Below are 26,970 nucleotides of genomic sequence, written 5' to 3'. Positions count from 1 at the left end.
TGACTCAAATTGGTCGTGAGCCAAGTTAAAGTTCCTCATAAGGTTCAATGTAAATAAGGTTAATCCGTTCTGTAACCATTTTTTAATCAGAAAAATGTGAAGCAAAGTGACAAAGAACAACAAAGATCGTGGCCATCTCCCCCCGCCCCCCAAGCACAAGCACGGCCCTCTCCCACCCCCTCAGCGTGACCGAGATCGCACCTGTCATCCTGGCCCGCTGAGGGGGGGAGAGATGGGTGCGATCATGGGCGCACTGGGGCGGGGGGAGAGACGGGCGCAAACGGGCCGTGCTGGGGGAGGAAGAGACAGGCATGATCGCGGCCATCTCCCCACTCGGGGATGGGGTGGGGAGACGGCCGCGATCGTGCCCGTCTTTCCTGCAGGAGCGTGCCCGTGATCACACACGTCTTCCCTGCACAGACGCGACTGCGATCGCGGCCGTCTCCCCACTTGGGCGGGTGGGGAGATGGCTGCAGTCTTGGTCGCCACCCAATGCACAGTTTGCAACCCATGTCAAAATTTTCATGAAAGTTTTGGTCGCGACCCGTGAGCCGAGGTATCACTGTATACACAGGATTTGCACTGACTATAAACATAAACAAACATGGTTAACAGAAGTGCAGGAGTGAGAAACCTCCGGGGCAGGGGCCAGACTTAGCCTTCCTGGGGCCCTTTCCTCCCAACTGTTGGTCATTCGGTGGTTTCCCGGGTTCTGTGCTGACCGCTCCCCCTTGCACTTCTAAAAGGTTTCCTACGATTTGGCTACTGGCAGCCAGGGGTTTGCATTACAATATCCCGGGATTTTTAGCCATGCCCCATTCGTCTTCAGCCTTGTCCTTCTCTGGAAGGCAGCCTTGGAGAGCCTCTCTGAAACTGAATTCAGCCCTTGCCCCCCTCCATTGCCTGAGTTTCCCCCGCCAACGCAGACCCTTCTCTCTCAGTCTTGGTTCCGCTCTTGCTGCAACCCTCTTGCTGCAGCCCCCGTTTCTCATCTAAGGCTCGGTGCTGGGGGGTTGTTAGGCAGATGTGAGCTGAGGATTGATTCCTTACCTATTGTCGATAAGGAAAAATAAATGTAAGAAGGTGGAACCTTATCTTTAAAAAATACTAGGCTCTGGTGCTGACACTGGTTCCCACAAGTTACCTTGCTCTGGGTCTGGCGATTCTTTTTTTTTTTTAATAAATTTTTATTAAGATTTTTAAACTAACGCTAAAGACATCAATCATCAAATACATCAGACGTACTGGGTCAGCCTCCTACTCATATTTTTTTAACATTCTATAGTCATATTCAAATCCATTTATAATAACTCAAAAACATATTTAAATCTAAGCCAAGTCCCGTTTCTCTAGCCAATAAGGGTCTGGTGATTCTTGACTTCCCCTTGCCCTTCTTAAATAGAACCCCACACTTTGGAAAGTGCCTCCTGGGTGGCCCCTGCCTTGAATACAGCCCCGACGGGGGGTCAGCCCACCCCACAACCCTGCTTAGGAAGGAGCAGACGTTCCAGTGCCTCCATCTCGGCTTTTTCTGCAGTCTTCTTTACTGGGGGAAACAACCGGAGGAAATTTTCCTGCGGAGACTCGTGGGCTTGGGGGAGAGATGGGTGTGAGGCATTGTCGGTGTGTGTGCAAGAAAGAGGGTGAGCGAGAAGACACGAGGCTGTGGACCCTGCCCAGTGTGTCACTCTTTGTATGGCTTCCCTGGGGGGATACAGGCACGCAGCTGATGCCCATTGCGTTTCGCGTGCAAGGGGAGACAAGCAGCAGTCCCACTTCGAGGTTTGCCTTTTCTGTGCTGGTGTGAGGGGTGTAACAATATTGTTATTCTGCTTATTCTGTGGAGCATGCAAAATCCCGTGAGACCGCTCTCCTCCCGATGGTCTGTTAGGACTAGGAGAGCTACAAAGGGTGCCTTTTCAAGAAAATGCTTAGGGCCTGATTACCTGAAGGAACGTCTCCTGCCTGCCTCTTAAGATCTGGGGCAGACGCCCTTCTCCAGGTGCCCTCCCTGAAGGAGATTAGGAGGGAGGCTACCCAGAGAAGGGCTTTCTGTGTGGTGGCACCCTAATTGTGGAATTTGCTCCCCAGAGAGGTTCGCCTGGCGCCATCACTTTCACCAGGCTAAACCCTTTTTACTTTCCCAATGTTTTAAGATCTGATTATTTTAATTGGGGTTTTATTGTCAGTTGGAGTTTTTAGGATGCTGTGTTTTATTTTATACTGTTGTATTGTTAAACCGTCCTGAGAGTTCGGTAAGGGATGCTCTAGAAAAGTTTTCAATCAATCAGTCTGTGTTTGCGGCAGTTTTGGTGGGTCTTGGCACCAATCCCTGGCTGCCGGCCCCTCGTGGCAGAGTCGCAGCCAGGCCAGGAAGGAGCAGATAGTCCATGGCAAGTGGCCTAATGTAAGGGCCAGTGCAGGCATGACCCTGAGTGTGTGTCCAGTGGCAACAACTTCTCTCCCTCCATTTTCGGACTGGATATGAGGGAGACCTTAGCGTGGTGGGGAGTGGATCAGGCCGCCTGTCCCTACTCTAGAATAACAAATGGAAGAAGTCAAACAATGCTACAGCTGTAAGACACAGAAATGTGGTCAGGTCTGCCTTGACCTAAATCAAGCAAACAACCAGGCTAGGCAATGGTCATGGGGATTATTTCCACCCAGCCAAGTACTGATTATTTTCTGCTTGTGTCTGAGTTTACCTTTCCAGTTCAGAAGGAAGATGATAGGCATTAACGTGTGTGGTGAGAGAGCCAGCGTGGCCTGATACAGTGCGGGACTGGGGACCTCGGAGATTTGGGCTCCAGTCCTTGTTCCACCCTGAAGCTCACTGGGTGTCTTTGGGCCAGTCACTCACTCTCAGCCCACAGTGGTTGTTATGAAGCTAGAAATTGAGATATGTAAGCGGGATATAAATCCAGTGTAAAGGTGGTAGTAGTCGTAGTGCAATATTTTTATGGTTACCAGGAATTCTAGAGGTTTTAGAAGGTCACTTGGACAATGATGTAAAATAAAACAAGAAAAAGATCTTGGAGTAATTGTGGACAACAGGCTAAACATGAGCCAACAATGTGATGCAGCCGCCGAAAATGCAAATGCTATTTTGGGATGCATTAATAGGAGTATTACTTCCAAATCATGAGAAGTAGTAGTTTCTTTATATTCCTCACTAGTCAGACTTCATTGGAATATGGTGTCCAGTTCTGGGCACCTAGATTTAAGAAAGATGTAGGAAAATTAGAAAGGGTCCAGAGGAGGGCAACAAAAACAATCCAGGCTTTGGAAATACTGTCCTATGAGGAGAGTCTGAGAAAACTGGACATGTTCAGCCTTGAGAAGAGAAGACTGAGGGGGGACATGAGATCCCTCTAAAAGTGCCTCAAAGGCTGTCACAAAGAGGAAGGTCAGGATCTCTTCTGGCTGATGCCGGAGTGTAGGACACGGAATAATCAAGTCAAGTTGCGACAACCCAGATTCAGGCTGGCCATCAGGAAAAGCTTCCTCAGTGTCAGGGCAATACAAGAGTGGAACCAGCTGCCTGGAGAGGTGGTGGGCTCTCCCACACTTGAGACATTCTGTCCCACATTAGATATTTATTAATCTATTTAAAAGCTTTAAATAAATAAATTAATCCAAAAGAAACTGGATAGCCACCTGAGTGGGAGGGTGTACCTTGGTGTCCTGCAACAGGAAGGAGTTGGACCCTTCATGGCCCCTTCCAACTCTGCTCTTCTGTGATTCTATGAAACTTAAAAACGGACCTCAAGACCCTCGTGGTCCCTCTTTGTGGACAGAAAAGAGCAGGTTCGGGGGACCCTTCAGGTGAGGCTTCCTCACCCAGACTTCCTGTCCGCCTGCATGGTCTCCTGCTCCTCAGCCACTTTTCTGTCTTCGTTGCACCTGCTTGTGGGCTGAAGCGCCAGAGCTGGTGGCAAGTCAGCCGTGGCAGCTCTCGCTGCTCCCTGTCACCCACCATCGTTGGGTGGGCCACACTGAGAGGCAGATGAAGAAGCAAGGGACCAAGGTGAAGAGGAGGAGTGCGTCCAGGGCGGGTTCTCATGAGGTGCCCAACCATATTTATCCTTAGCCCTGAAAGAGAACAATGGATTGAAGGGGGAAAGGAATGTGAGAAAGGAATAATGGTTGCTGATTTCATGCAAAGATCTCCAAGAGGATGGAAACTCAAGGGGAAAAGACGAGTCACTGGAGACCTAGTGGTTGATGCTTTCGGCCTTGCTCCTGGGTTGTTGTTTTCTTTTGAGAGCTGGTTCAGAAAGTCTTCTAGGGAGCAGGGTTGATTCATAGCAACATCCAGTTCTGGGTGCCACCATGTAACAAAGGTGCAGATGAAATGGAAAAAGCTCAGAGAAGGGCAACAGGCATGGACGGGGACTGGAAACAAAGCCCTAAGAGGAGAGACCGAAGGAACCAGGCATGCTTAGCTTTGAGACAAAAAGATTGAGGGGAGATATGGTAGCACTTGTCAAAGACTTGAAAGGCTCTCACACCAAAGAGGGCCAGGCTCTCTTCTCAGTCACCCCAGAGTACAGGACATGGAATGACAGGCCCAAGGTGCAGGAAGCAGATCCTAGCAAGACATCAGGAAAAATCTCCTGGCAGTAAGAGCAGTGGGACAGCGGAACCAAAGATCTCGGGTGGCTGCAGGCTCTCCCACTCAGGAGACAGTTGGACAGCATCGGTCCCCATGCTTTAACTTGTGGTCCTGCACTGAGCAGGGAGCTGGACTCAGTGGCCTTATAAGCGCCTTCCCACTCTTACTTCTATGATTTTGAGATCCTATATAAGGCAGGAGGATGCAACCTGATGGCCTCCAGTTGGCTTGGACTCTTGCAAACTCTAATCATGGATCCTACTATCTGAGGGTTGCAGGAACTCTTGTCCAGAACGTTTGGGCTTGATGTAGGAGCAACATTTCCCCCTCCCCTGATAGAAGGGTGTGTTTCTGCCTGTCTTCTGTCCTGAGAGCTGTCGAAAGGCTGTTTGTATGTGTGTGCTTTTCTCCCAGTGAACAGCTATGGGGAGGACGAAGATCTGACCACGTCCTCAGACAGTGACGATGAGCTGATTAAGCAGTTCGAGATCTCTGTTTCGCGCTCGCAGAGCTTTCGGTCTGGAGTGTCCGAAAAAGGAACCCAGGCAGGTTTGGAGCTCCGGCCAAAATTCAACCGCTTGTTGTCAAATCACGAAGAGTACAGCACGGAGGCCTCTGAATGTGAAGGTATTTTCCAGCTCTGTCAAATCAAAAGAGATGCTTTGCTATGAGAATGCTGTGAAGCAGATCATGGTAGATTCTGTTTCTTTGGCTTCAGAGAAAACTGCAAGGTCAGACAAAAATGCACCGGTTTTGCCCCAGTTGAGGGATTCACGATATTCTGCGCCGGGTAACTGGAACCTAATCCTGGGTCCAGGGGTACACACAGGTCTCCCGTGACTTGCAATGATCTTGCATGCAAAACCTCAGTAGACATGCACAATCCTTTTGTTTGATTTTTCTGGTCAACAACTGGACTTGCAGCGATGGATGCAAATACAAGGCCATCGTCAATGATTAATAATGGCAAAATCTTATTTGCTCCACAGAAGCTTGCTGGGATCCAGGGACGTCCTCTGGGGAACAGCGTAGATCCATATAGGGCAAGGTGTTACATAACCAGGTGCTTGGTGCTAAGATTCCCACAGTTCCTACTTGTTGGGCATGCTAGATGGGGTTTACTGGACTTGTAATGTTTGGATTCCTCATTGAGAAGCCCTGTAATAAGCTCCCGAGGGATTTTTCTGTTGTAACCCAGCCCAAAGCAACCCTGTACCTGCCTTCTCAAGGATTAATCCAAAGGCTCATTTCAGTGGGGCTTATTCCCAGCTCAGAGGGTCTAGGTTGGCGGCCTTAGCCACTCAGTGGAATCCCTGGAACTGCATTTCTTAATAACCTGTTACATTTTAAAGGCTTAAAATACTGATCTGGCTGCAGACCAAATTTGCAAGGCGGAGGGAATGTTGTGGGGAAGCTTTGTGTGGGATGTGTGTAATATAACTTCTCTCCAGAGAACCACTTAGATTCTGAAAGCCTGTGGCTATTTATTTATATTTTAAAATTTAAAACCTGCCTGCCAGCCCACTGGAGTGTTCCAAATGTGTATCAAACACGTATTTGCTCATTCAGAGCTACAATCTGCTGGGTGCACCCGTCCCCCACTCGTTTCCGTGGGGCTCAGGCGCTGCAGAACTGAGGGACGTGAAAAAGCCATGCTGGATCAGAGCCAAGGTTCGTCTGTACACGCGATGGCAAAGCAGCTGCCTGTGGGGTCCCTCCAGCAGGATGGGCGCAAGGCCTCCCTTTCCAAAGCCATCCAGACCATCACCACTTCCCGTGGCAGCACATTCCTCCGTTTAGCTACAGCCTGTGTGAAGCGGCCCTTCCTTGTGTCTGTCCCCAACCTCCCACCAGTCAGCTTCATGGGACGATCCCAGGTTGGAGGGTTCTGGGAGACCGAGAAGTATGCCTTCCCCTCCGCTTTCTCCACACCAGGCATTGCCTTAAAAACCTCCAGCCCGTCTCCGCTTCCTCTCCCCTTTTCCAAGCTAAACAGTCCCACTTCTTGCAATCACTCCCCACAGGGGACCTGATCCAGCCCCTGATCATTTTTGTTGCCCTGTGGCAGGAGCAACCTCTCCTCCTGTCTTCCCAATTGTGACTGAACTATGTGGGTTTTCTGCCTCTGTTGTCTTTTTTCAGTACTTTGAGACTTGGATCTCAAAAGTCCATCTTAGATATAAAAGTCCTTAATCATTAAAACTGCTGGCACCAAAATAAACCCTTTGTTTCTTCTCTATCTTGGTACTCTGGAAACTAAGTCATGGAACTGACACCGAAAACAGGAGAGAAGATATTCTCAAGTACTTGAAAATGCTTTAATAAACCCAATGCATTTTGGGAAATATTTCCTTCCTCTAGACCTCGTCTTTCTCCACATATATTTTGTGATCATCTTATTGATATTTTCTCTGTAATTCAAAATAAAGAAGGTATCGGTATTATTACTATTAGAAGTTGTATTACTAAATGGCGTTTATACCCCTACTCTTGTGAGAAATCTAAAGTGACTTACATAACTTCACTTTATTTTCAGAACAACAGCCCTGTAAGGTAGGCTAGGCTGAGAGTGAGTGAGTGGCTAAGTGGGGGCTCAACCTGGATCTCCAGGCCTCCAGCTCCTCTTACCCCAAACCATACTGGCTTTCTAAGATTTTTCAACATATTCATGGATAAGGAAATATCTATCCTAAATGCATTAGAATTATTAAACATTTCCAAACACCTGAGAATCATTTTTCTCCTGTTTTGTATGTAATGCATGCCTTCCCCTCTTCCCCTATGAGATCATATTTATGAGATCAATACCTCCACTCTCTAGAGACCAGTTGAACCAACTGAGAGGTTTATTATTGGATTTATATACCAAAGGTGACAGAGCACTGTTCCCATTATAGGAATGGGAATGCTTAAATGGACTTAAATTCCCTATCCTTCTTACCGTAGCTAATAAGAGAGTCTTCCCTGCTACTAAGTCCTCAGTGACTTTCCTACCAGATCCATTTCTCCTAAATGCGAACCAATCAACCCCAAACCTAACCTTAACTCATAACTGCTAATGGAAACATTGCAGCTGTCTCTCTCTTCCTTCATCCTGTCCCATTGCCTCGGGCTTTGGGGTCGATGCTGCTACATCAGGAAGCGTTTGCTGAAGCGGCTTCTGGTCAGCCTCTGGCTTCCTCTCTCTGCTGAACCATCTCAACCTGGCCGCCTGCTCCTGGTATCTACAGCACCACTCTGCTAATGGCTCTGCATCAGTGTCTCCCTCATCTTTTAAGCAGCTGCTAGCCAATCATTCTTCATGGAACTTCCGGCCACCAATCATCGTTCTTGATCCACCCAGCCAATCAAAGCAAAGGAAACTTTGCTCCCCGGGCATTTTAAACATCTCCAAGCCTCCCTTTTTGAAGGGTGAGTCAACCGCCCGTGTTAAGGCGGATTGTTAAAAAATCAGTCCGCGAGCACCTAGAAGAAATTGCGGTGATTAATAAAAGCCAACTTGGATTTATCAAAAATAAATCCTGTCAGACTAATTTAATCGTATTTTTTGAGTGGGTACCCTCCCAAATGGACAGAGGGAACACTGTGGACATAATCTACCTAGACTTTAGCAAAGCTTTCAACATAGTGTTCCATGGCATTCTGATAATTTTGCAAATTAGCAAAAAGTGGATTAGATGGAAAAGCGATTAGGTGGATCCAAAATTGACTGCTAAATTGAACACAAAGAGTGCTCATCAATGGCATCTTCTCAAATTGGATGGAGGTAACTAGTGGGGTGCCACAGCGTTCAGTCCTGCGCCCAGAGCAATTCAACATCTTTCTTAATGATTTAGATGAGGAAGTACAAAGAAAGATAATCAGATTTGAAGATGATACTAAACTGGATGGGACAGCAAACTCCCTAGAAGGTGGAATGAAGATCCAGGACAATCCTGATAAACTTGAACGCTGGGTTGAAAGCAACAGAATGAGATTCAATAGGGACAAATGCCAAGTTCTCTACCTAGGAAAAAGAAACAAAATGCATTGATGGGGAATACTCGGCTTGACAATGCTGCAAAGGAAAAATATCTCAGAGTAATTGTGGGCAACAGGCTAAATATGAGTCAACAATGCAATGCAGCTGCAGAAAAGGCAAATGCTATTTTGGGATGCATTAATGGAAGTATTACTTCCAAATCATGAGAAGTAGCACTTCCCCTGTACTCTTCAGTAGTCAGATCTCATCTGGAATACTTTGTCCAGTTCTGAGCACCAAGATTTAAGAAGGATGCAGAAAAATTAGAAAGGGTCCAGAAGAGGACAAGATAGGTAATCCCAGGTTCGGAAACGCTGCCCTGTGAGGAGACACGGAGAGAACTGGGCATGTTCAGCTTTGAGAAGAGAAGACTGAGGGGGGACATGATACCTCTCTATAGGCACCGCAAAGGCAGAAGGTCAAGATCTCTTCTTGCTGACACCAGAGTGCAGGACACAGAATAATCAGCTTATGCTGTGACAACCCAGGTTCAGGCTAGATATCAGGAAAAGTTTCCTGTCTGTCAGAGCAATATGACAATGGAACCAGCTGCCTGGAGAGGTGGTGGGCTGTCCCACACTGGAGACATTCAAGAAGAAACTGGACGGCCATCTGAGTGGGATGGTGTGACTTGGTGTCCTGCATCAGCAGGGGGTTGATGACCTGATGGCCTTCTTGGCCCTTCCAACTTTACAATTCTATGATTCTATGAAGGCTGCATACAGAGCAACACAGCAAGGCCTCTGGGCTGCTGAGCTACGTTATCCACTCACAGAAGTCACACAAAGTATGTCGTAACAAAACACAGATGAAGAGGTGACAATATAATGCTTCTTCACGAAACCCGTAGAACTCCGACTGGGGAGAACATGCATAACACTGGGCTGTGCGGCTGCAAATGGAACTCAGTGGGATTTATGCAGGATCCAGCCATAAGCCACACTGACTTCAGTGGAGTTTCTAGTCTTCAGTGAGAGACCTTGCAGCGCAGTGAGGAGACTGTTGGACTGGGGACTGGGGAGATTTGGGTTCCAGTCCCCACTTGGCCATGAAGCTCACTGGTGGACTTTGAGCCAATCATTCACTCTCATCCTAACCTCCCTCACAGGGTTGTTGTGAAGGTAAAGTGGAGCTATGTAATGTATTTGTTAGCGTTATATCCCACTTTTTCCTTTTTTGAAGAACTCAAAGGACTGGATACCATTCTCCTCCTGCAGCTCTCAATCTCACCTCAACCTGTGATGTAGATTCTGCTGAGAGTCTGTGACTGGCCCAGAGTCACCCAGTTGGCCCTGTGGCCAAGCGGGGACTAGAACCCAGATCCTCCGAGTCCTAGTCCCATGCTCTTAACCACTGCACCACACTGGCTTCAGTTGAAATGCCTTACGAAAGATCATGTGAAGGATCCCGCCCTCAACATCATGCAGAGTTTTATATTAGAACGATTTCAATTACTCCTCCATGGTTTCTTCTAGTCCTTCCTTTTCTCTACCAGATTAAAGACTGCTTGTGTGTGTTGTTGGTCTGGGAGAGAAATAATTTGGGTAGGGACGGGCCGACCTGCAGCCTGCCAACTGGAGCCGGGTGGGAAATAGTAGCTGAGACAAGCAGCGCGGACATGGAATAGGGGCCCCTGCATGTGTGCTTATCTCAGGAATGGCCCAAAAACGCACGCTCGCCTTGTCCGCGAAGTGCTCTTTTCCAGCACTCTGAGCAGAAAAAGGGGGTTTCTGAGTCATTAAAAGCTGGCAGGCAAAACCCGCCTCAAATCCAGCGGAGATCTACCAGCAGATCTCAATCTACCTTTTGCCTGCTCCAGTTCAGAGAAGCGGAGTGTTGTGCATGGGTGCAGGCGCGCATGCATTTATTTGGGGAAACAGAAGGGTACATGCAGCAAACACATTTGCCACGCCAAGGAGCGGGCTGCTCACAGGCAGCCCCAGGGTATGGATTGAGGCACCTCTGTGATGTCGCTGTTAGGATTATTCGACCCTTTTCTTGTGGTGTAGTTGGAATGGGGCGTTTTGCCATCAATGCCTGGCAGTTCACAAGTCTGTCGCACATGACGATCCCTTCCAGACCACAGACTCCAGTAGGTTAACCCTTGCATGCACACGCATGCCTAGACAGAAGGATACAGAAATTGGTAATATTAATCCTTTCCCCCCTGCTTAACCTGTATTAGATTTGGATGGGTTCAGCCAATTGAGTTACCAAGACAACCTCTCTTACCACGAGGATGACCATCTCTCCTTCGATTCGAGAACTGCCTCGGAGAGCAGGGGCTCTGGCCAGCTCAAAGACCCCGAGGTGGAGGTTAGAGGGGCCCCCAGCCTCAGCCGACAAGAGACAGAAGGGAGCTTCGAGATGGAGACGGCTTTCAGCAACCAAGGATTTGAGGGGAACAGTGCCACGGACAGCTCGTCTGCTTGGAGCCCAGAGGTAAGACGCAGCGCTGGTTCTCTTTACACAGAGGGTTGCTTTACGTAGGGGCGTGTTTGAGTCTCCAAGGTCTTCTCTTAGGTGGCAGCTTTTGTGTTCAGTGTGGTAAAGGTATGATAGCTTGGCACGGCTAGGGCTGGACCTTGGACCAAAGCCCAGGGCCGCCCTGCCCTGCCCAGCTAAGCTCAGCTCAGCTCAGCTCAGCTCAGCCCAGCCCAGCCCAGCCCAGCCCAGCCCAGCCCAGCCCAGCCCAGCCCAGCCCAGCTCAGCTCAGCTCAGCTCAGCCCCCTCACAAATGACCAGCCAGGGAGGGGCTGTTGATGAGGCCCCCAGTAGCTATAGTCATATTGTTTCTGTGGTGCTGAGATTTAAGCAAGTCTAAAATGCAAAGCAGCACATGCTCAGAGTCACTCTGTTTTTAAGCAGGGTCCGTGAACCGTTTCATCATTGTTCTAACATATCGGGAAGGCAGGCATGGCTGTACAGTGTGGCGTTTTGGCAGCCAGAAGAGACATTTGAGATGGGTGTTTCAGAACCAGAGGGACACCTGTGACCGTCCAGTGGTGCCGCCAAGAAGAACATCCAGTCCAGGTTCTAAAATGGATTCGATTGTAGTGAAAATGATAACATTTATTTTAAAAAATAAAATAAAATGGCCTGGCCACACCATTGCTAGGGTGCCTGTTAGTTAAGGAAGTGAGTGAGTGAAGGCAAGACGATCACGATACCTGGATGGCTGTGCTCGTGAATGATTTCTCGGGCTATTTGCACGACTGTTTGTGGGTGAACCTGTTCTAGAGTTTTCTCCTGCCCACCACAGAAGGATCGCATTTGAATGCTTCTGCAGCCTCCTCCTCCTTGTGGTTGTGGTGGTGGTGGTGCCTTCAGTGTGCCTGGCGCTTTCCTGAATGCAAGAGGACCGTCTCTGCCCCAAGGAGCTTGCGGGGCAGGGCAGGGCAGGGCCAGGGAAGAGGTGCTCCTAATTTCTGCAGCTTCTCTGGATAGGGGGCCCGGAACCCTATGCCCAGGCACCCACGTCCTAAGAGGGATTTAAGAGATACTTTTGAATGGGCGTTCTGGCCATCCATGAGCAACTCCTTGAATTACAGACGAGTGAAATAGTTCGAAGCTTCCCACGAAGGCAGGCAGGTGACGTGTGTCTGGTGATGGCCAGGGAGTGGCAGCTTCCCTTAGCTGAAGGCTCTTACTGTCGGCAATTAATTGCCATGCAAGACATTTTGTGGGTTCAGGTCTGTGCAAAAGCGATGGAGAGGGATGATCCGGGGTAAAGGAGTGAGGCTGAGGGAGATGAGAGCCAGTGTGGTGTGGTGGTGAAGAGCCTGGGACTGGGACTCGGGATCTGGGTTCGAGTCCCCGCTCAGCCATGGAGCCAACTGGGTGGCTTTGGGCCAGTCACAGCCTCTCAGCCCAGCCTACCTCACAGGGTTGTTGTTGTGGGGATAAGATGGAGGAGGAGATGTAAGCTGCCTTGAGCCCTTTGTAGGAAAAAGGCAGGATATACATCAGAAAATAAATAAATAAAATGTGCTCCTAGGAGCTGCGAGACGGCTGTGCTTGAACCCACCAGGTGATTGATGGGAGAGCCTCATGCCTGGCCAGGCTGCCTCTGCATGTCCTCTTCTCTGCCTCCTGAGCTGGGGCTCCCTGAGCACTGGGACCCCTGGGCAGGGCCCTGCATGGGCCACAGTTGGCGCTGCCTGCGGAAGGGCGCCTGCTTCCTTGTGGGTGGACCAGCCAAGCTCTTGCATTAAGAGCAGCAGGTCTGTTCTAGGTGCTTCCTGCCTCTACAAAGCCGTCTCGTCCCTGTCCTGTTTCACTCCCAGGGATCTCTTCTTCTTCTTGAGGTACAGCACCTTTATTCCTCTCCACTTGCCTCCCTGGCATACTTGCAGAACGGGGCTTGCGAGGTTCTCTACAACCCCACCCTGTCAAATGCATGCCCTTGTAATATTCCTCCATTCATTCATGTATAACTTTTCTGTACCATCCACTATCAGATAGTCTTGGGACAGTCTTACAATAAAACTAAGTAAAACTTCCTATTAGTATGAACTGTAGGATGTTGGATTTTTAAAATGCAACAGTCAAGTGCTCTGAATGTTTGAAAATGGTCTTCTGTGCAAACCAAGGCATACTAGTTCAGTGCTGGCGCATTCCGTGTGTGTGTGTTTTAAAAGAAGGGACACATAAGCTTCCTCTCTGCCAGAGCAATACGACAGGGGAACCAGCTGCCCAGAGAGGTGGTGACTCTCCCACACTGGAGACAGTCGAAAAGAAACTGGGCAGCCATCGGAGTGGGGTGGTGTCACCTGGTGTCCTGCAGCAGCAGGGGGCTGGACTCAACGGCCTTCATGGCCCCTTCCAGCTCTACCATTCTATGGTTCTCTATGTTTAAGCACCACTTAAAATCCTGGTTACAAAGCGGGACCAAACTGTGGCTTGTAATCCTGCCTTTAAAGCAGCAGTTAACCCAGTTGCCTGGATCATCGTTCTGGTTGTTCCAACCCCCCAGGAAATGCTCCTTCAAGGTGAAATGCACAAGAGGGAACAGGGAGGAAGGAACATGTAATCTTGTCTTTTGTTCCTGCACCAACAAATGGTGTTATTATTGCAAAAGCAGGCTGTACAAAAGAAGCAAAGTTGCTAGACAAAGCTGCATTCTCCGGGATCTCGCTCTGCTCTCTCTGAGTAGCTTCAGCCCAGCAGCTTTGCGTGGCTGAAATAATAGGTGGAATCTGCTCTTCCGACCTTCTAAAAATACCTGGTATCTTTGAATGCCATTCAAACACCCTCCTATTCAGAAATAAAAACTTCGCCGTGGCAGCACAGCTGCAAATAACCTTCCAGGGCCATTGTAACTCCAATGTAAAATGTTTGCTTTAACATATAAAGCCCTAAGCAGCTTGGAACCGGGTTACTTGAAGGCCTACCTTTCCCCGTAGAATCCTAATTCTTTCCTATGAAAGAACCATCCCTAAAGGAAGTGAAAGAGATGGTGCTTAGGGCCTTCTTGGTGGCTGCCCCCAACTTTTGGAATGGGCTTCCTAGAGAGGTCCGCCTGGCACTGTCACGACTTTTATTTCAGCACCAGGCAAAAAGGCCCTCTTAAGTATTTTGAGATCTGACTTTTCCAGCTGATTTCTACTTTACTAGCTGCAGGTTGTTTCCCCTTCCCCTTCCTCCTGCCCCTGGTAGCTTGGAATTGTAATTTTGGCCTGCATTTTACTGCTGTTTGATTCTTAGAGAACCCCGTCAGGTTACTCAGTGGCCTATAATTTAAAAATAAATTAATACATTCCTGTGGTTGCCTGCTTTGCCAGGTTGATGCTGCTCCCACCCCTCACTTGCCCTGCTTTCTTCTCTGCACACTCAGCTTTTTCTTTCCTCTTCAGCACACAGATGGATGTTCACTCCTGATGCTGCGAGTGCATCATAGTGAAGGCCACATTCAGCTAAATCGAACTTCCTGCCACATCTTCCCATTACTTTGGGATGGGAGACCCTCAGCCTGCCCAGCTGTGATAACAACATATTCAACCATTCATTCATTCATTCATTCATTCATTCATAAAATTTGTATGCCGTCCAGTTACTTGCATCTCTGGACAGTTTACAACATAGATAAATTGACAATCCACTCTGGCTGCAAATTAATAAAATACAACAATAAAATTCAGTATTAAAACATATTAAAATATTGATTAAAGAAAAAGGTCTTGACCTGGTGCTGAAAAACTTATAATGATGGTGCCAGGCGGACCTCTCTGGGGAGCGCATTCCATAGTCGGGGTGCCACCACAGAGAAGGCCCTGCTCCAGGTGCTCTGTCTCCTAACATCTTTCACAGAGGGTTCCCAGAGGAGGAGGGGTGCAGGGCCCTAAAACATCCAGTGGGGGTGTGATGAGGGGCTGTGAATCTCAGGCTGGGAAGCAGGTCCTCTGTTCCCTGCCCTACTGGTGCTTTAGGCTGGAGGAGGGGACCCTCACAGCCCAAATCCAAAATACTTATTTCAACGAGTTGCAAAGTGAAACCCCAGTGGTGCCCCCTGTGTCCCCCCCCCCATATAGGGTGCAACGTCCAAGGGATTTAGGAATCTTCTGCATTAATGAAGACAGCCTTTTTCCAAAGATTTTTGCTGCAAATCTGGGGCATTAAAATGGGAACTGGAAGCGATGTCTTTGTGCAGTGCAGGGTTGGCCATTTGCCTTCTGGGTCGCTCTGAGAAAGGACCCTGTAGAATGAGGCACTGGGTGCGAAATCAGGGACAGAGGTGCCTGGGAGAGGCAGGGAATGATTGTTTTAGGAATGGCCGCCGTTCATAACCTGGCTGCCTCGCCTGTGCCTCTGTCATTCCATCCGTCTCCGATCTTGCCCTTTACAATTCTCACTCAACCTCGCCACGCGTGCAAACTCAGAATAGTGCCACAGACATCTTGTGAAATAGACCCCAGTCCGCAAAACCATAGTTTTCCCCATCATGGTGCCTTCTAGGACTGTTGAACTTCAAGCCCCATCAACACCAGCCAACCCATCCAGTGTATGGGTTGATGGGAGTTGTAGTTGTACACCTCTGGGGGGCTCCAGGCTGGGGAAGAAGGGTAACATAAATAGGTTGGTTAAATAAAGGTGCCACGAGGCATTGTTTCTAGAGGGCTCGGCTCCTCCGTTATCCATCCCTTGGCCAATGGTGTTTCCGCTCAGAATAGCTTTTGACAATTGTCCGATTGGGACATCACCATTAATGGAGGGCTGCATTAAGCTGGCAATCCAATGAAAGAACCATGAACCCAGTCAAGTCTGGGGAACTCAAATAGTTGTAGGATTGCTTGTTCTGTCTCAGTTGGACCCTTTGGTTGTTCAGGCCAGACCAGGCTTGCGTTTATCGGACAGGTGGGGGTTGAAGAAGCTTTTAGGGCTGGTGTAATTAATGAGGGAGTCTGTGAAGCCAATTCCTGCTGGGGCAATTTACAGTTTACAGCTGTTCTAAGCAGGCGTGTAAATAAAAGAAGTCAATATGCAGAGGGCTGCCCATGTGAATCCGCAGACCGAGGCAAGTGCAACAGCTTAAAAGAGGCATAATAAAGAAAGAAGTTGCTCTCAAAGGAGGTCCTGAATGCGTAGCAGTAATTCCCCAGTGCTATTTCAAGGCATGGGGCAGGGCAGGGTATGGGGGTTCTGGGCTTCCTTGCTAATAACTTTGCCAATGTAGCATGTAAACAGTGGACAGGTGATTGCTCTTTTCTTCTTCTTTCCTTTCGGCACCAGACGAAAACCTTTTAGTTTTCCCACTATTTTAATGACTAATTTGTTTTAATCTGTGGTTTGACATCTAATATTGGATGCTGTGCTACCCTTACTTTTTATTTTATTGTCGTTTTTGTGAGCCATCCCGAGACGTCTGTCATGGGACAGTATACAAAAGTTTTAAATATATAAAATATATAAAATAATAAATGAATGTGTGCCCTGCAAAGGAGAGAAAAAATAATAAGACCAACGGTTTCTCGCACTGGCAGAGCTTCCTGGCAGGGCGATGGCAGGGAGCAGTGGCGCTTTCCAGGCGGTTCCGTAGCCCTCTCCGGATCGTCCCACCACGTTCCCGTGACATTACACGCCCTGCTGAGAGGGTGCAGTCCAACAAGCCTCGGGTTTTCGGCGTGGCTTGTCGGTGGTTAACCAACCCTGCAGACACCCTGGTGCAGGGGCGACACGACACGGCTCAGCAAACGTGGCTCACAACCCACCCTGGCTCACCCTCTTGTGCAAACTCGGCTTCCTGCGCTGCAAACACAGCAGTCCAGATTATTCAGAATGATGCATCGCACAATTAAAACCCCCCAGCAGTGCCAGTAAAATCCTTAAGTGGTGCTGCCCCATGCTCTGAATGTCCTGTTCTTTCTTTGCATGTTCAAATAGAATGGCGTGATCTCTATAGCAACCCTTCCTCGTCTGAGATTAAAAAGCACCTTTGAACAGAGCAGCCCCCCCCCGCCCGCTCAAGCTGAGCACCTGTCTGTCCCTGTGTGCCTCTCTCTCCCCACCGCTGTTTTGTCTCCTCGAAACAAACGTTGTGCCCAAAGGCAGAAAGAGCTGCCTGCACGACCCACCAGCCAGCAGAAAGGAAAGCGTTTTCTTTGATTGGATTCTGTGTGTCAGCACCTCGGAGGCCAGGTGGGAAGTGGCTGTTTCTGCCTTCGCTGAGGATGCTTGCTGAAATGAGCACCGCCGGCTAGGAAGTCGCCCCCGCTTCCCATGCTACGGGATGTTATCTTGTAGGAACTGTCCCCCGAGGGTCGAAAAGTCCAGAATAGGGATGTCAGTATTCCGGGCTCTTTTTAAGCAGTAGTAACACTCTTCATTAATGTGTAATATGAGAGAAGCCCGACTATTAACGCTCAGGGCTCAGCCTCTAACCCTGCTGCTAATGCTAATATCCATGTATCATGAATATTATGGAATTCTTTATCATCATCATCATCATCATCTTGCATATCTATCCTGCCTTTTATCCTCTTATAAGGAACCCAAGGCAGCTTACCTTGCTCTATTTGATCCTCGTAACCACAACCCTGTGAGGTAGGCGAGGCTGCCAGTCAGTGACTGGCCTGAAGTCACCCAGTGAGTTTCATGGCCAACTGGGGACTAGAACCCAGATCACCTGAGTCCCAGTCCAGTGCTTTCCCCACCATGCCACACTGGCTTGTGTGTTTATTTATTTTTATTTATATATTTATTTAAATTTTTTATATGCCATCCTCTACCGAGGTCTCAGGATGGTCTTGCAATAAATCAGAATGGGGCACAGCATCCAAATTGATTTTCTGTAGAATAAAACCCCACATTAAAATCAGACTCAAACCTTAAAATATGTAATGGGAAAATAAAAACGGTTTTAGCCTGATGCCGAAAGGAATAGAGTGTCGGTGCCAGGCGAACCTCTCTGGGGAGAGTATTCCATAACTGAGGTGCCACCGCAGAGAAGGCCCTTCTCTGGGTAGTTGCCCTCCATATCTCCTTCAAGGAGGGCTCCTGAAGAAGGGTCTCTGCCCCAGATCTTAAAGGGGTGGGTAAGAGACGCTCCCTCAGATATCCAGGTCCTGAGCCATTTAGGGCTTTATAGGTCTGTCGGTTTGTATATGCTGCGCCAACAAAGAACGCCGTCCTTCCGCCTGCACAGGCTTTCCTGCTGCAGCAGAACCCAGCCACCTAGTTTCTGACGTGGGTTTTCCCCCGACCCCTTCTGCCTTGGCCCTCCCGTTCCTTAGCTCTCATACAAGGTACCCCTGCTTCCTTCTAGTCCCTGCCTCCTCCAGCGACTTCTCCATATACCGCTCAACTACCACCATACCTCTGAGCCTTCTCAGCTCTCCTCAGCTTTCTCCTCCTCGCCTCATTCCAAAAGAAGGAATTTCCCTGCTCTTTTATAGACTTTCTTCCATACCTCCCAAATCTTTCCTGCTTCCAGTTCTAGTCTGCAGTATGACAACATTCTAGAATCGCTGAGTGACAGCAATTCCCTTCTTGTTATTTATTTTTCATCTTTTTTCCTCTCTCTCCCATTCTAAAAGAAATGAAGAAAAGAAATCAAGTTGAAATCTGGTTATTCACTGAGGCCAGCATCTTTAATTACTGCCTTCACAGAGAAAAAAATATAGGTGGAATCTATGGGCTGCTTGGAGGTTTTCTTTATGGTTCCCTGGAATAACAAATTATATTTACCAGGCAAGCTTATTGGATTGCTGCCTGTGAGATGGAAGCCTTGCAGGAGCGAGAAAGGTGATTTTCCTCCTGCTCCTGCTCCTGCTTTTCCTCCTCCTCCCCCCTTTTAACCCCCCTCCCAAAAGAAGGTGCTCTGAACTTGTCTAGGGAGGTAGCACTGCTAGAGCCGGCACTTATCCTGGCCCATCTTCTCTAGGCCTTTTCGGTTCGGGAGAACACCCCTCTGTTTCTTCTGCAGGGGCATCCAAGGTGGCCTTTCTGATCTTGGGAAGCAGACTTTGAGGTTCACACAGACGGTGGAGGAAAGCTTGGACTGCGGAATCTTCCATATCGGAATGTCTGCAGCTTTGGGAAAGGGACCCTACCATATGCTGTGGTGCCTGGGATGCTTTCCCAGGGACCGGGGGTTGCTTTCCATGTCTCCTTTCCATACCCTTTTGAAAATATTGCTGCATATTTGCATACGAAAGCTATTTTATCGGAATACTTTGATTTTTCCATTTGCTCATTTCGGTGGATACAGTCGTCTTTCTGCCATGACTGTTTGCTTCAGCTCCTTTTCCCAAGAGAGATTCCCGTGTTAGAAGGTCTACAGCTTCCCAGCTGCCCTGCAGGCTGCCACCAGCGTCAGCAGAATGGATTCGTTAGCGGTCATGTTTGCGTTTGGCTCCTCTCTGCCTTGTTCTCCTTAGCCTATGTGCTGTATTTCTTCTTCCGCAAGGACCACGAGGGAGCGAGCGCCCTTCCGGCTCAGCCCCGTGCCTCCGACCCCATCTCCAAATGCGGGGACCTCGACGTCCTCCTCGAGTACAAGCCCGCGGGCCAGAAGCTGCTGGTGACCGTCCTGGAGGCCCAGGGCATCCCCGACAAGGACCGCAGTGGGGCGAGCAGCTGGCAGGTGCACACGGTCCTGATGCCCAGCAAGAAGCAGCGGGGGAAGACGAGCGTCCAGAGAGGCCCCAGCCCCGCGTTCAAGGACAAGATGACGTTCACCAAGCTGGCCCCGGAGGAGCTCAGCGGCCACGCCCTCCGGTTCCGCCTCTACTCCGTGCGCAAGAGGATCAAGGAGCGGATGATGGGGGAGCAGCTCTTCTATCTCCGCAGCCTCAACCAGGAGGGGGAAATGAAGGTCACGCTGGTCTTAGAGCCGAGGAGCAACTTGTGTGTAAGTCCACCGGGGCGGGGGCCCTCCTCCGAGGCCCCGCTGGGCTTCGGGGAGCCCCATGCGGGGCAACGCAGCTGTGTGTCTGTGCGGGGTGAATCAAGCCAGTGGCCCTGGGTCGTGGGTCAAGCGGGCCGTGCTTTTCTAGCCTTAGGGCATGTCCACTCCTCGCTCACACACCTGGGAGGAGCATGCCGTCCTTTCCCCCACCGGCTCCTTCCCTGCCACGCCAGCGGCTCCCCATCCCACGATCCTTGCGGAGTTTTCAGTGCAGACCCGCAAGGGCTGACCTGCACGGTGACACGGGCCTTGGGGAGAGTGACTGAGGCGTGACTGGGAGCCAAGGGCAGGTGGGCACAGGGAGGGTTAAGCCCCCGTTTGCCTCCCCGCTTGAAGCTCGTCTGCTGCAGATCACCTTCCCCAGAAAGCAGATTTTCCCTCGGAAAAATGGCCGGCGGCCTTTCTCCCGGGCTGCGTCCACACTCCTCAGTTGCATTTCTGCTGCCCATCATTAACGGCTGCTTCAGAGAGCCATGCAGAGAGGTGATGCTGTTAACGGCGGCATCAGTGGTAGTTCAAACGCAGTCTTTAATTAAGCTTGAATGTGGACAGTCACCACCTAATAACCCGAGGTGTGTGTTGCCACCCGTCCGACTGCAGTGCCAGATCAGCTCTTTCTCGTCCACCCAGCCAGAGCTCACGAAGCCGCATTGGGCTGGTTTGCACCCACGCAACCTCATCCGTGATGGCCCAGGGTCCTTTGTGCTCGACGGCCCAGAGTTCGTCCTGGAGAAGAGAGTCCCTCCGGCATGCAGTGAAGTCAGCTCTGGCCTGTAAAAGCTTTGCCTTTCTAAAGTCTTCCCAGTGCTCTGGGACTTTATTCATCAGCTGCAGGGAATATCCTAGTAGCCCTTGCCAGACGTTGCATTGCCTTCTTTTCCTTAGAGGCTGCGCTGTGTATAGAATGGGAGAAATTAGCTCCACACATTCACACAGCTCGCGGCCTGTTCTCCATCTCTCGCCTCCAACGTACTAACTTGCTTTCTGCCCTTGCAGAGCACAGGTTCTCCGATCAGCCTCTCGGCCGTATCCCAGAGTGACAGCGCTTCTTCGACCCAGTCCCTGTCCCACGGAGGGTCACCAGAGCTGCTGGTGGGACTGTCCTACAACGCAACGACAGGGCGGCTGTCGGTAGAGCTGATCAAAGGCAGCCATTTCCGAAATCTTGCCATAAACAGACCTCCGGGTATGTAGATGTGTTGCCCCGTGATTCAGGCAGAACCCCCAAACCTGGCAGGTGTGGGATTTGAATGTGGAATGTTGGGCCATTTGTGGTATTTACATGGAAATTTGTGGCATGCATTTAACCTTTTTTTTTCTTTTTTGAAGACCATGGAAGGCAACTTGAAAGAAAGGCCAGTGCTTGTGGTAAACACACGTTCTACTTGATGTACAGCCCAAACAGGTTATGCAGGTTTTCCTGAAAAACCTGCGGCACCTGTTTGTCCTGTGGTTGCCACAAGTCCAAATGGGAAGCCAAGCTTTAAAAAAAAAAACACCACACAGTCTGCTCTCCTGAAGGATTTCCTAGTTCAGCCATCCCCAGCCTGATGCCTTCCAGAGGTGTTAGACTACAACTTCCAGTATTCCTCAGCCCACTATTGTGTGCTCAGCTCACAGAGCCTTTTCAGGCCCAAAGGCAAGTAAGATATATAGCGTGACCTGATTGGCCATGCCAAATAGAGATACTAGAAAGCTGCTCAGAAATCCTTCCAGTAGTGCGGAACGTTTTCCCTGCCGCCCTCCATTCTCTACCACTCACTCAGCCATAATGAAGCCAGAGCCAGAGAATTTGCGCTCCAGGCCTGGTTTTCAACCAGGCCTCCTGCACGGCTGCTAATTCGGTAGGCTTAGTCGAGGTGGTTTGTAGCAGCTCTGCCTTCACCGAGTGCCAAATGGTTTGGACTGCCCAGTTCTGCTAATTAGAGATATGCGTATCCCTAGCTCAGGTTCTCCAAACCGCATTTCCAAGTCAAGTCCGTATCAGACTTTGCGCTTTGCCTTTTTGCTTGGACTCCCTTGCATATTTCCGTGTATCTTTTCCAAACATACGCACCACTGTGCACACCTTTGAAATGCATGCGTTTGTCTCCCACTCAAAGTATTTTCAAAAGTCCATATTATTTTCCTGTGTACCTTTTAGAGGTATGCATACTATCCCGCCCCCCACCCTTTTGTGCTATGTAAATGACCCTGTCTTCTTGGGAACGTACAGACGTCTAGTGCAGGGTTCCTATACATCCTGAGTGGTTATATGGGATGGGATGGCACCTGGTTGGCTCTGATCCCACTGGGCGAATGGTTATGCTTGCGACTGCTCAGCACAGTCCAGCTGGGACTCGACCAGTAGTGACGATACCTTCAGAGACGGGTAGATTTTTCTATTCTACTGAGAGAGTTACTCTTCCTTGTGCATTTGAGCTCATTCCCGTTCCTCTCTGCTTTTGGCACACAAAAATCCTGGACGATAGGAACTAGTCCAGTAGCCTCCAACCATGTCGTGAGCGGAGCTGGCTGGAGCCAGGGGTCAGACTAGATGGCCCAGGAGGTCCCTTCTGACTCGCTTTGTTCCTCTATTCTCTGTTTTCCAACTTGGGCCCCGTGTTTATTCCCAATCTATTACATGGCACCCAGTTTGAACGTTTGTTCCCGCCAAGGGAGGGAGGGAGGGAGGGAGAAAGCGAGCAAGCACCATTCCGCGATATGATGAATTGCCTTTTTACTTCTTTCTTTCTTGCTCTTTTTCCTTCTCTCTCTCTCATTCTCTCTCTCCAGTCAGCTTTGTCTTTCTGCTTCCACTTTTCTTAGGGGATGCATTGGATGGGCTTTACCAGAAGAATAGCAGTCAAATATTAAAGCTCAATATGCAAAGGAGTTCTCTCACCTGTGTGTAAAACAGTGCAGTTCCTTGGGGCCATGCCAGGGCCTTTCGGCTTTTAGCTGGTTAGGTCGAGCCCCAGAGATAATTGCCATAGAGCTGCCTTCCCCAGTCGTTTCGTTCTGTAGATAAGGGCTGCTTTTGCTGTGACCATGACACTGTTTGCCTTACTGAAGCAGCTCGGTCACTCCCCTGTCTCTCAGAAGAACATTTCTAAACAGGAGCTGATTTCTTTGATTCTTAACTTAAAGGAAGCACCCTTTGGCCTATTCAGGGAACCAGCATGGACATACACATGGGGGCCGAAAGCTTGCTTTTTGCTTGCTGATATCCCGCATCCACAAACTGGATGTTGTCCTGGACATAGCTGGGTTTATTTCATCCTGAATATCGTGGCATCTGATGAGGCAATTTAGGATTAATACAGAGGGGGAAAGGGCTTGAGAAAGAAAAGGATAGTTGTGATCCCGGTGTAATCCATCTTTGCCCGTCCCACAACCTGGTGTCGTACCCCAATCCGAGGCATAATAGTCATTCTAATAATAATTAATGATAATAATTATGTATTGTCATATTATTTTGTGATGTTGTGGTTCTGCTCTTCCTCGAAGGAACCTAAGGTGATGTATGTGGTCCTCTCTTACGATAACTCTGTGGGATAAGCCTAGGCTGAAAAAGAGAGACTAGGCCAATTGCAGACAAACAGTGCCTAAATATGCAGGGGACACAAGACTAGAGACCCCACCTCCCTTTCTAGTATCGCTCTGTTGTTAAAAAAGACTCTTTTCCATCGGGGTGGAAGGGGCAGCTCATTCTGTTGAATACAGTTCCTCCTTCTGGGAATTCTCACGGCCAGAGGGACTCTTCTGTGTGCTTTCTTCTGTGTGCTTTCCTTCATTGTGCATCCCTTCATTGTGCATTGGTAGGGTGGCTGTGTAACCTCCTTTAGAGAGGACAGTCCTCTCTCTGAAGGATCCTCTGTGTAAAGGGCTGTCCAGCCCAGCTGTGGCTTAAATTTAAAGAATTGTTAGAGCAGGCCCTTAAAGGCAGAGTCCTGGACCCTTGAAGATGCCCAGAAACAGTTCTCTGCCGGGCACGCAGACCAGTCTTGCCCATGATGGTGAGGTATAGTGGATTTCTTTTTAGAACACAGTGATGATTTCTAAATTTGCATCAATACATAGCCTTATCGTGTGCACTCTTGGCATACTTCTCTGCCATCTTTTGTCCTCTTTTTCAGTGATCCTTTTTCTCTTCTCAAAAACGGACAAGCAGCCACCCTATTCATTGGTTCAGCTGTTGTCTAGACTAGTGACACCGTGTTTATGGCAGCTTGTGGAAGCGATGTTAGGAATGCTCTAGCTTTTTAATAGACTTTATTTTGAAGTAAAGTTCAAACTATGGGCAGCAAAAAAGAAGAAGAGGAAGAGGAGGAAGAAGAAGAAGAAAAAGAGGAAGAGAAAGAAGAAGAGGAAGATGAAGAGGAAGAAGAAGAGGAAGATGAAGAGGAGGAGGAAGAAGAATTTGCGAAACAAGATAAAAAGATCACTCAGTAAGGGACAAAAGGAAACTTTTGCCCAGAGGGCTAGGAGGGATTCCGAAGCGCAAGATTCTAGTACTTTAGGAAGAGTAGGAAGCTCAAGATTCTAGTACTTTAGGAAGAGTAGGAAGCTCAAGATTCTAGTACTTTAGGAGGAGTAGGATAAACCTTGCCCAGTAATTGCAGTGTTGCATGATCCTTACGCAGCACACGAGTCCTGCTAAACAGGCAGAGCAGCAGTCCGAGTCTGTCTGGAGCAGTGGTTGCGTTGTTCGGCCGGCACTCAGGAGAATCCAGGCTCTTGTCCCTGCTTGCTGTGAAGCTTGCTGAGTGGCTTTGGGCCACTCGGCCTCACCTACCTCACAGGGTTGTTGTGAGGATAAAATGGAGAGGAAGAGGACCTTATAAACCCCTTGGGGGTTTTTGCAAAGAAAAAGTGGGTGGGGTCTACGCGTGATGATCCTAAAAGCAAAATCAAAGGAATATTTGAGGGAGCAGAGAATGCTGAGAGGAGCAGTGCAGATCTGGGTTAAAAGAAGGCCAACCCTTTAAAGTGCTTGTGCTTAACCTTTGGTGTGAATTACCCGAAACACGTACCCTGACAAAGTCATCACAAGGGCCAGAAGCACAGTGGATCACAGCCCTACTAAATTCCTGTTTGCAGCAACTGAAGTGTTACCAATTAGGACAAATGCGTTTTTCAACCTCTGGCAAAGGCATTTTTAAATCTCAATGTTTGACTGTGAACAATGTAAACTAAATAGGTTGGACAGAACTGCATCAGACTGTGGAAAGGGCCCTTTGGCCCACTCCTCACCCCTTCAGTGAAGGCCCGGGGGGCATTTTTCCTGGGGAAAATTTAGGCCAAGAACTCCCCACTGTCAGAAAACCCCCCTCCTGGAATAAATATAAGTGAATAATAGCAAAGTACTGCGATCACACAGCCCAGATACCTGTCCCTCTGTCCGTCTGGGTCTGTCTCACCCACGGGCTCATGCAGACACGCACGCACTCTAGACAGCATGTGAAAAAATTGGCTTATTCTCTTGGGAATGAGTGGATGTGCCCCGAGCAATGAGACCAGAAGGAACCATTCGAAGAGACGCATGCTCTCCTTGCTTCGGAGCATTCCGGCCTTTGCACAGCAGCAGTGAAATTTCACACTGTGAAGCAGTGAAAGCGTGTGGAATGGCAGCTCGCAGGGATGGGACCGAAGCGCTGCGCCGAGAAAACCGAAGAGCTGCAGCTGATGTCATTAAGAGGAGAAGAGGGCCTTGCTTGGTTGCATCCCTGCTCATGCAGTAGCCAAGCAGCTGCCCACGGGAGCCCCACCCTCTGCGAGGCGGGAGTGCAACAGCCCCCCGCCTCCCATGTTCCCCAGCTCCTGGTGTGTGGAGGCCCCTGGTACTGGAGGGGGCCTGGAGCCATCTGGAATGGTGGCCTTCTCCAGGGATTGGCCCATCCCATCCCACCCAAATGGGTGACCCTTGTTGCATCTCAGGCAACCTCCTGGCAGCATATCTAAAGCATGAAAGCTAAATCTGTGTTTTCCATATTTGCATCATGCTGTTCCTCCAGTCGCTGGAGAAGCCCCTGATGCTGGGAACGATTGACGGCAAGAGGAGGAGGGGGCGGCAGAATGAGGTGGCTGGATGCAGTCACTGAGGCAGTGGGTGTGAGCTTGAGTGGACTCCCGGGGATGGTGGAGGACAGGAAGGCCTGGAGGAGTGTTGTCCGTGGGGTCGCGATGGGTTGGGCATGACTTTGCGACTAACAGCAAATTCTTCCAGTCAGCCAAAGTCAAAACATGCACCCACTTTGTTTTGCCCTGTCGGGTAGAGTAGCAGAGGAAATAAGCAGTATGCCTTTGGCTCACCTTTCGCTTATTTGCATGCTTCTCCAGAAGAGCGTCACAATTCCTTTTTCTTGCCTTTTCCCTTTGGCCACAGACACCTACGGAAAGCTCTGTCTCCTCAATTCGGTGGGCCAGGAGATGTCCCGCTGCAAGACGTCCATCCGCCGGGGACAGCCCAACCCTGTCTACAAAGAGGCTTTCGTCTTTCAGGTTGCCTTGTTCCAGCTCTCCGATGTCACACTGATGATCTCCATCTACAACCGCCGCAGCATCAAGCGCAAGGAGATGATTGGCTGGCTCTCCATGGGCCAGAACAGTAGTGGAGAGGAAGAGCTGAGCCACTGGCAGGAGATGAAAGAGTGTAAACCACAGCAGGTGTGCCGTTGGCACACCCTCCTGGAATCCTAAGGGAAGCTCCCCTGGAGCTTTCCAGCACCAGGCGAGCAGATTCTCTCTCCCCCCGGCCCAGAAGGTGGAACTTGTCCCCAGCACTTGACGTGGAAAGGTCCCGACGTTTATATTGTCCCTGGGCCACCAATGCTCCTTACTAGCACAAATGGTCTTCAGCTTTACCCTTCTTCCCCCCACCACCGGTCGCCCCTGGAAAGCTCTTGCAATAGCACCCAGGCAATTGGCAGAGGGAGAGCAGCAAGTTTT

General features: G+C 49.5%; 1 protein-coding gene across 1 annotated transcript in view; it reads left to right on the top strand.

Moving 5' to 3' along the window:
• SYT16 (synaptotagmin 16) overlaps positions 1-26,721 on the top strand; it is a 35,011-nt gene extending 8,290 nt beyond the window's left edge. The window contains exons 2-5 of the mRNA XM_044436574.1: positions 10,822-11,078; positions 19,540-19,983; positions 21,037-21,226; positions 26,408-26,721. Coding sequence (XP_044292509.1) covers positions 10,822-11,078; positions 19,540-19,983; positions 21,037-21,226; positions 26,408-26,721 — 1,205 coding nt within the window. The remainder of the gene's footprint in view (positions 1-10,821; positions 11,079-19,539; positions 19,984-21,036; positions 21,227-26,407) is intronic.
• The last annotated feature ends 249 nt before the right edge of the window (positions 26,722-26,970 follow it).

This window comes from Varanus komodoensis, unplaced genomic scaffold (genome assembly GCF_004798865.1).
Source record: "Varanus komodoensis strain SLA01 unplaced genomic scaffold, ASM479886v1 scaffold3, whole genome shotgun sequence".
Lineage (NCBI taxonomy): Eukaryota > Metazoa > Chordata > Lepidosauria > Squamata > Varanidae > Varanus > Varanus komodoensis.
This window is presented reverse-complemented; position numbering and strand designations above follow the sequence as displayed.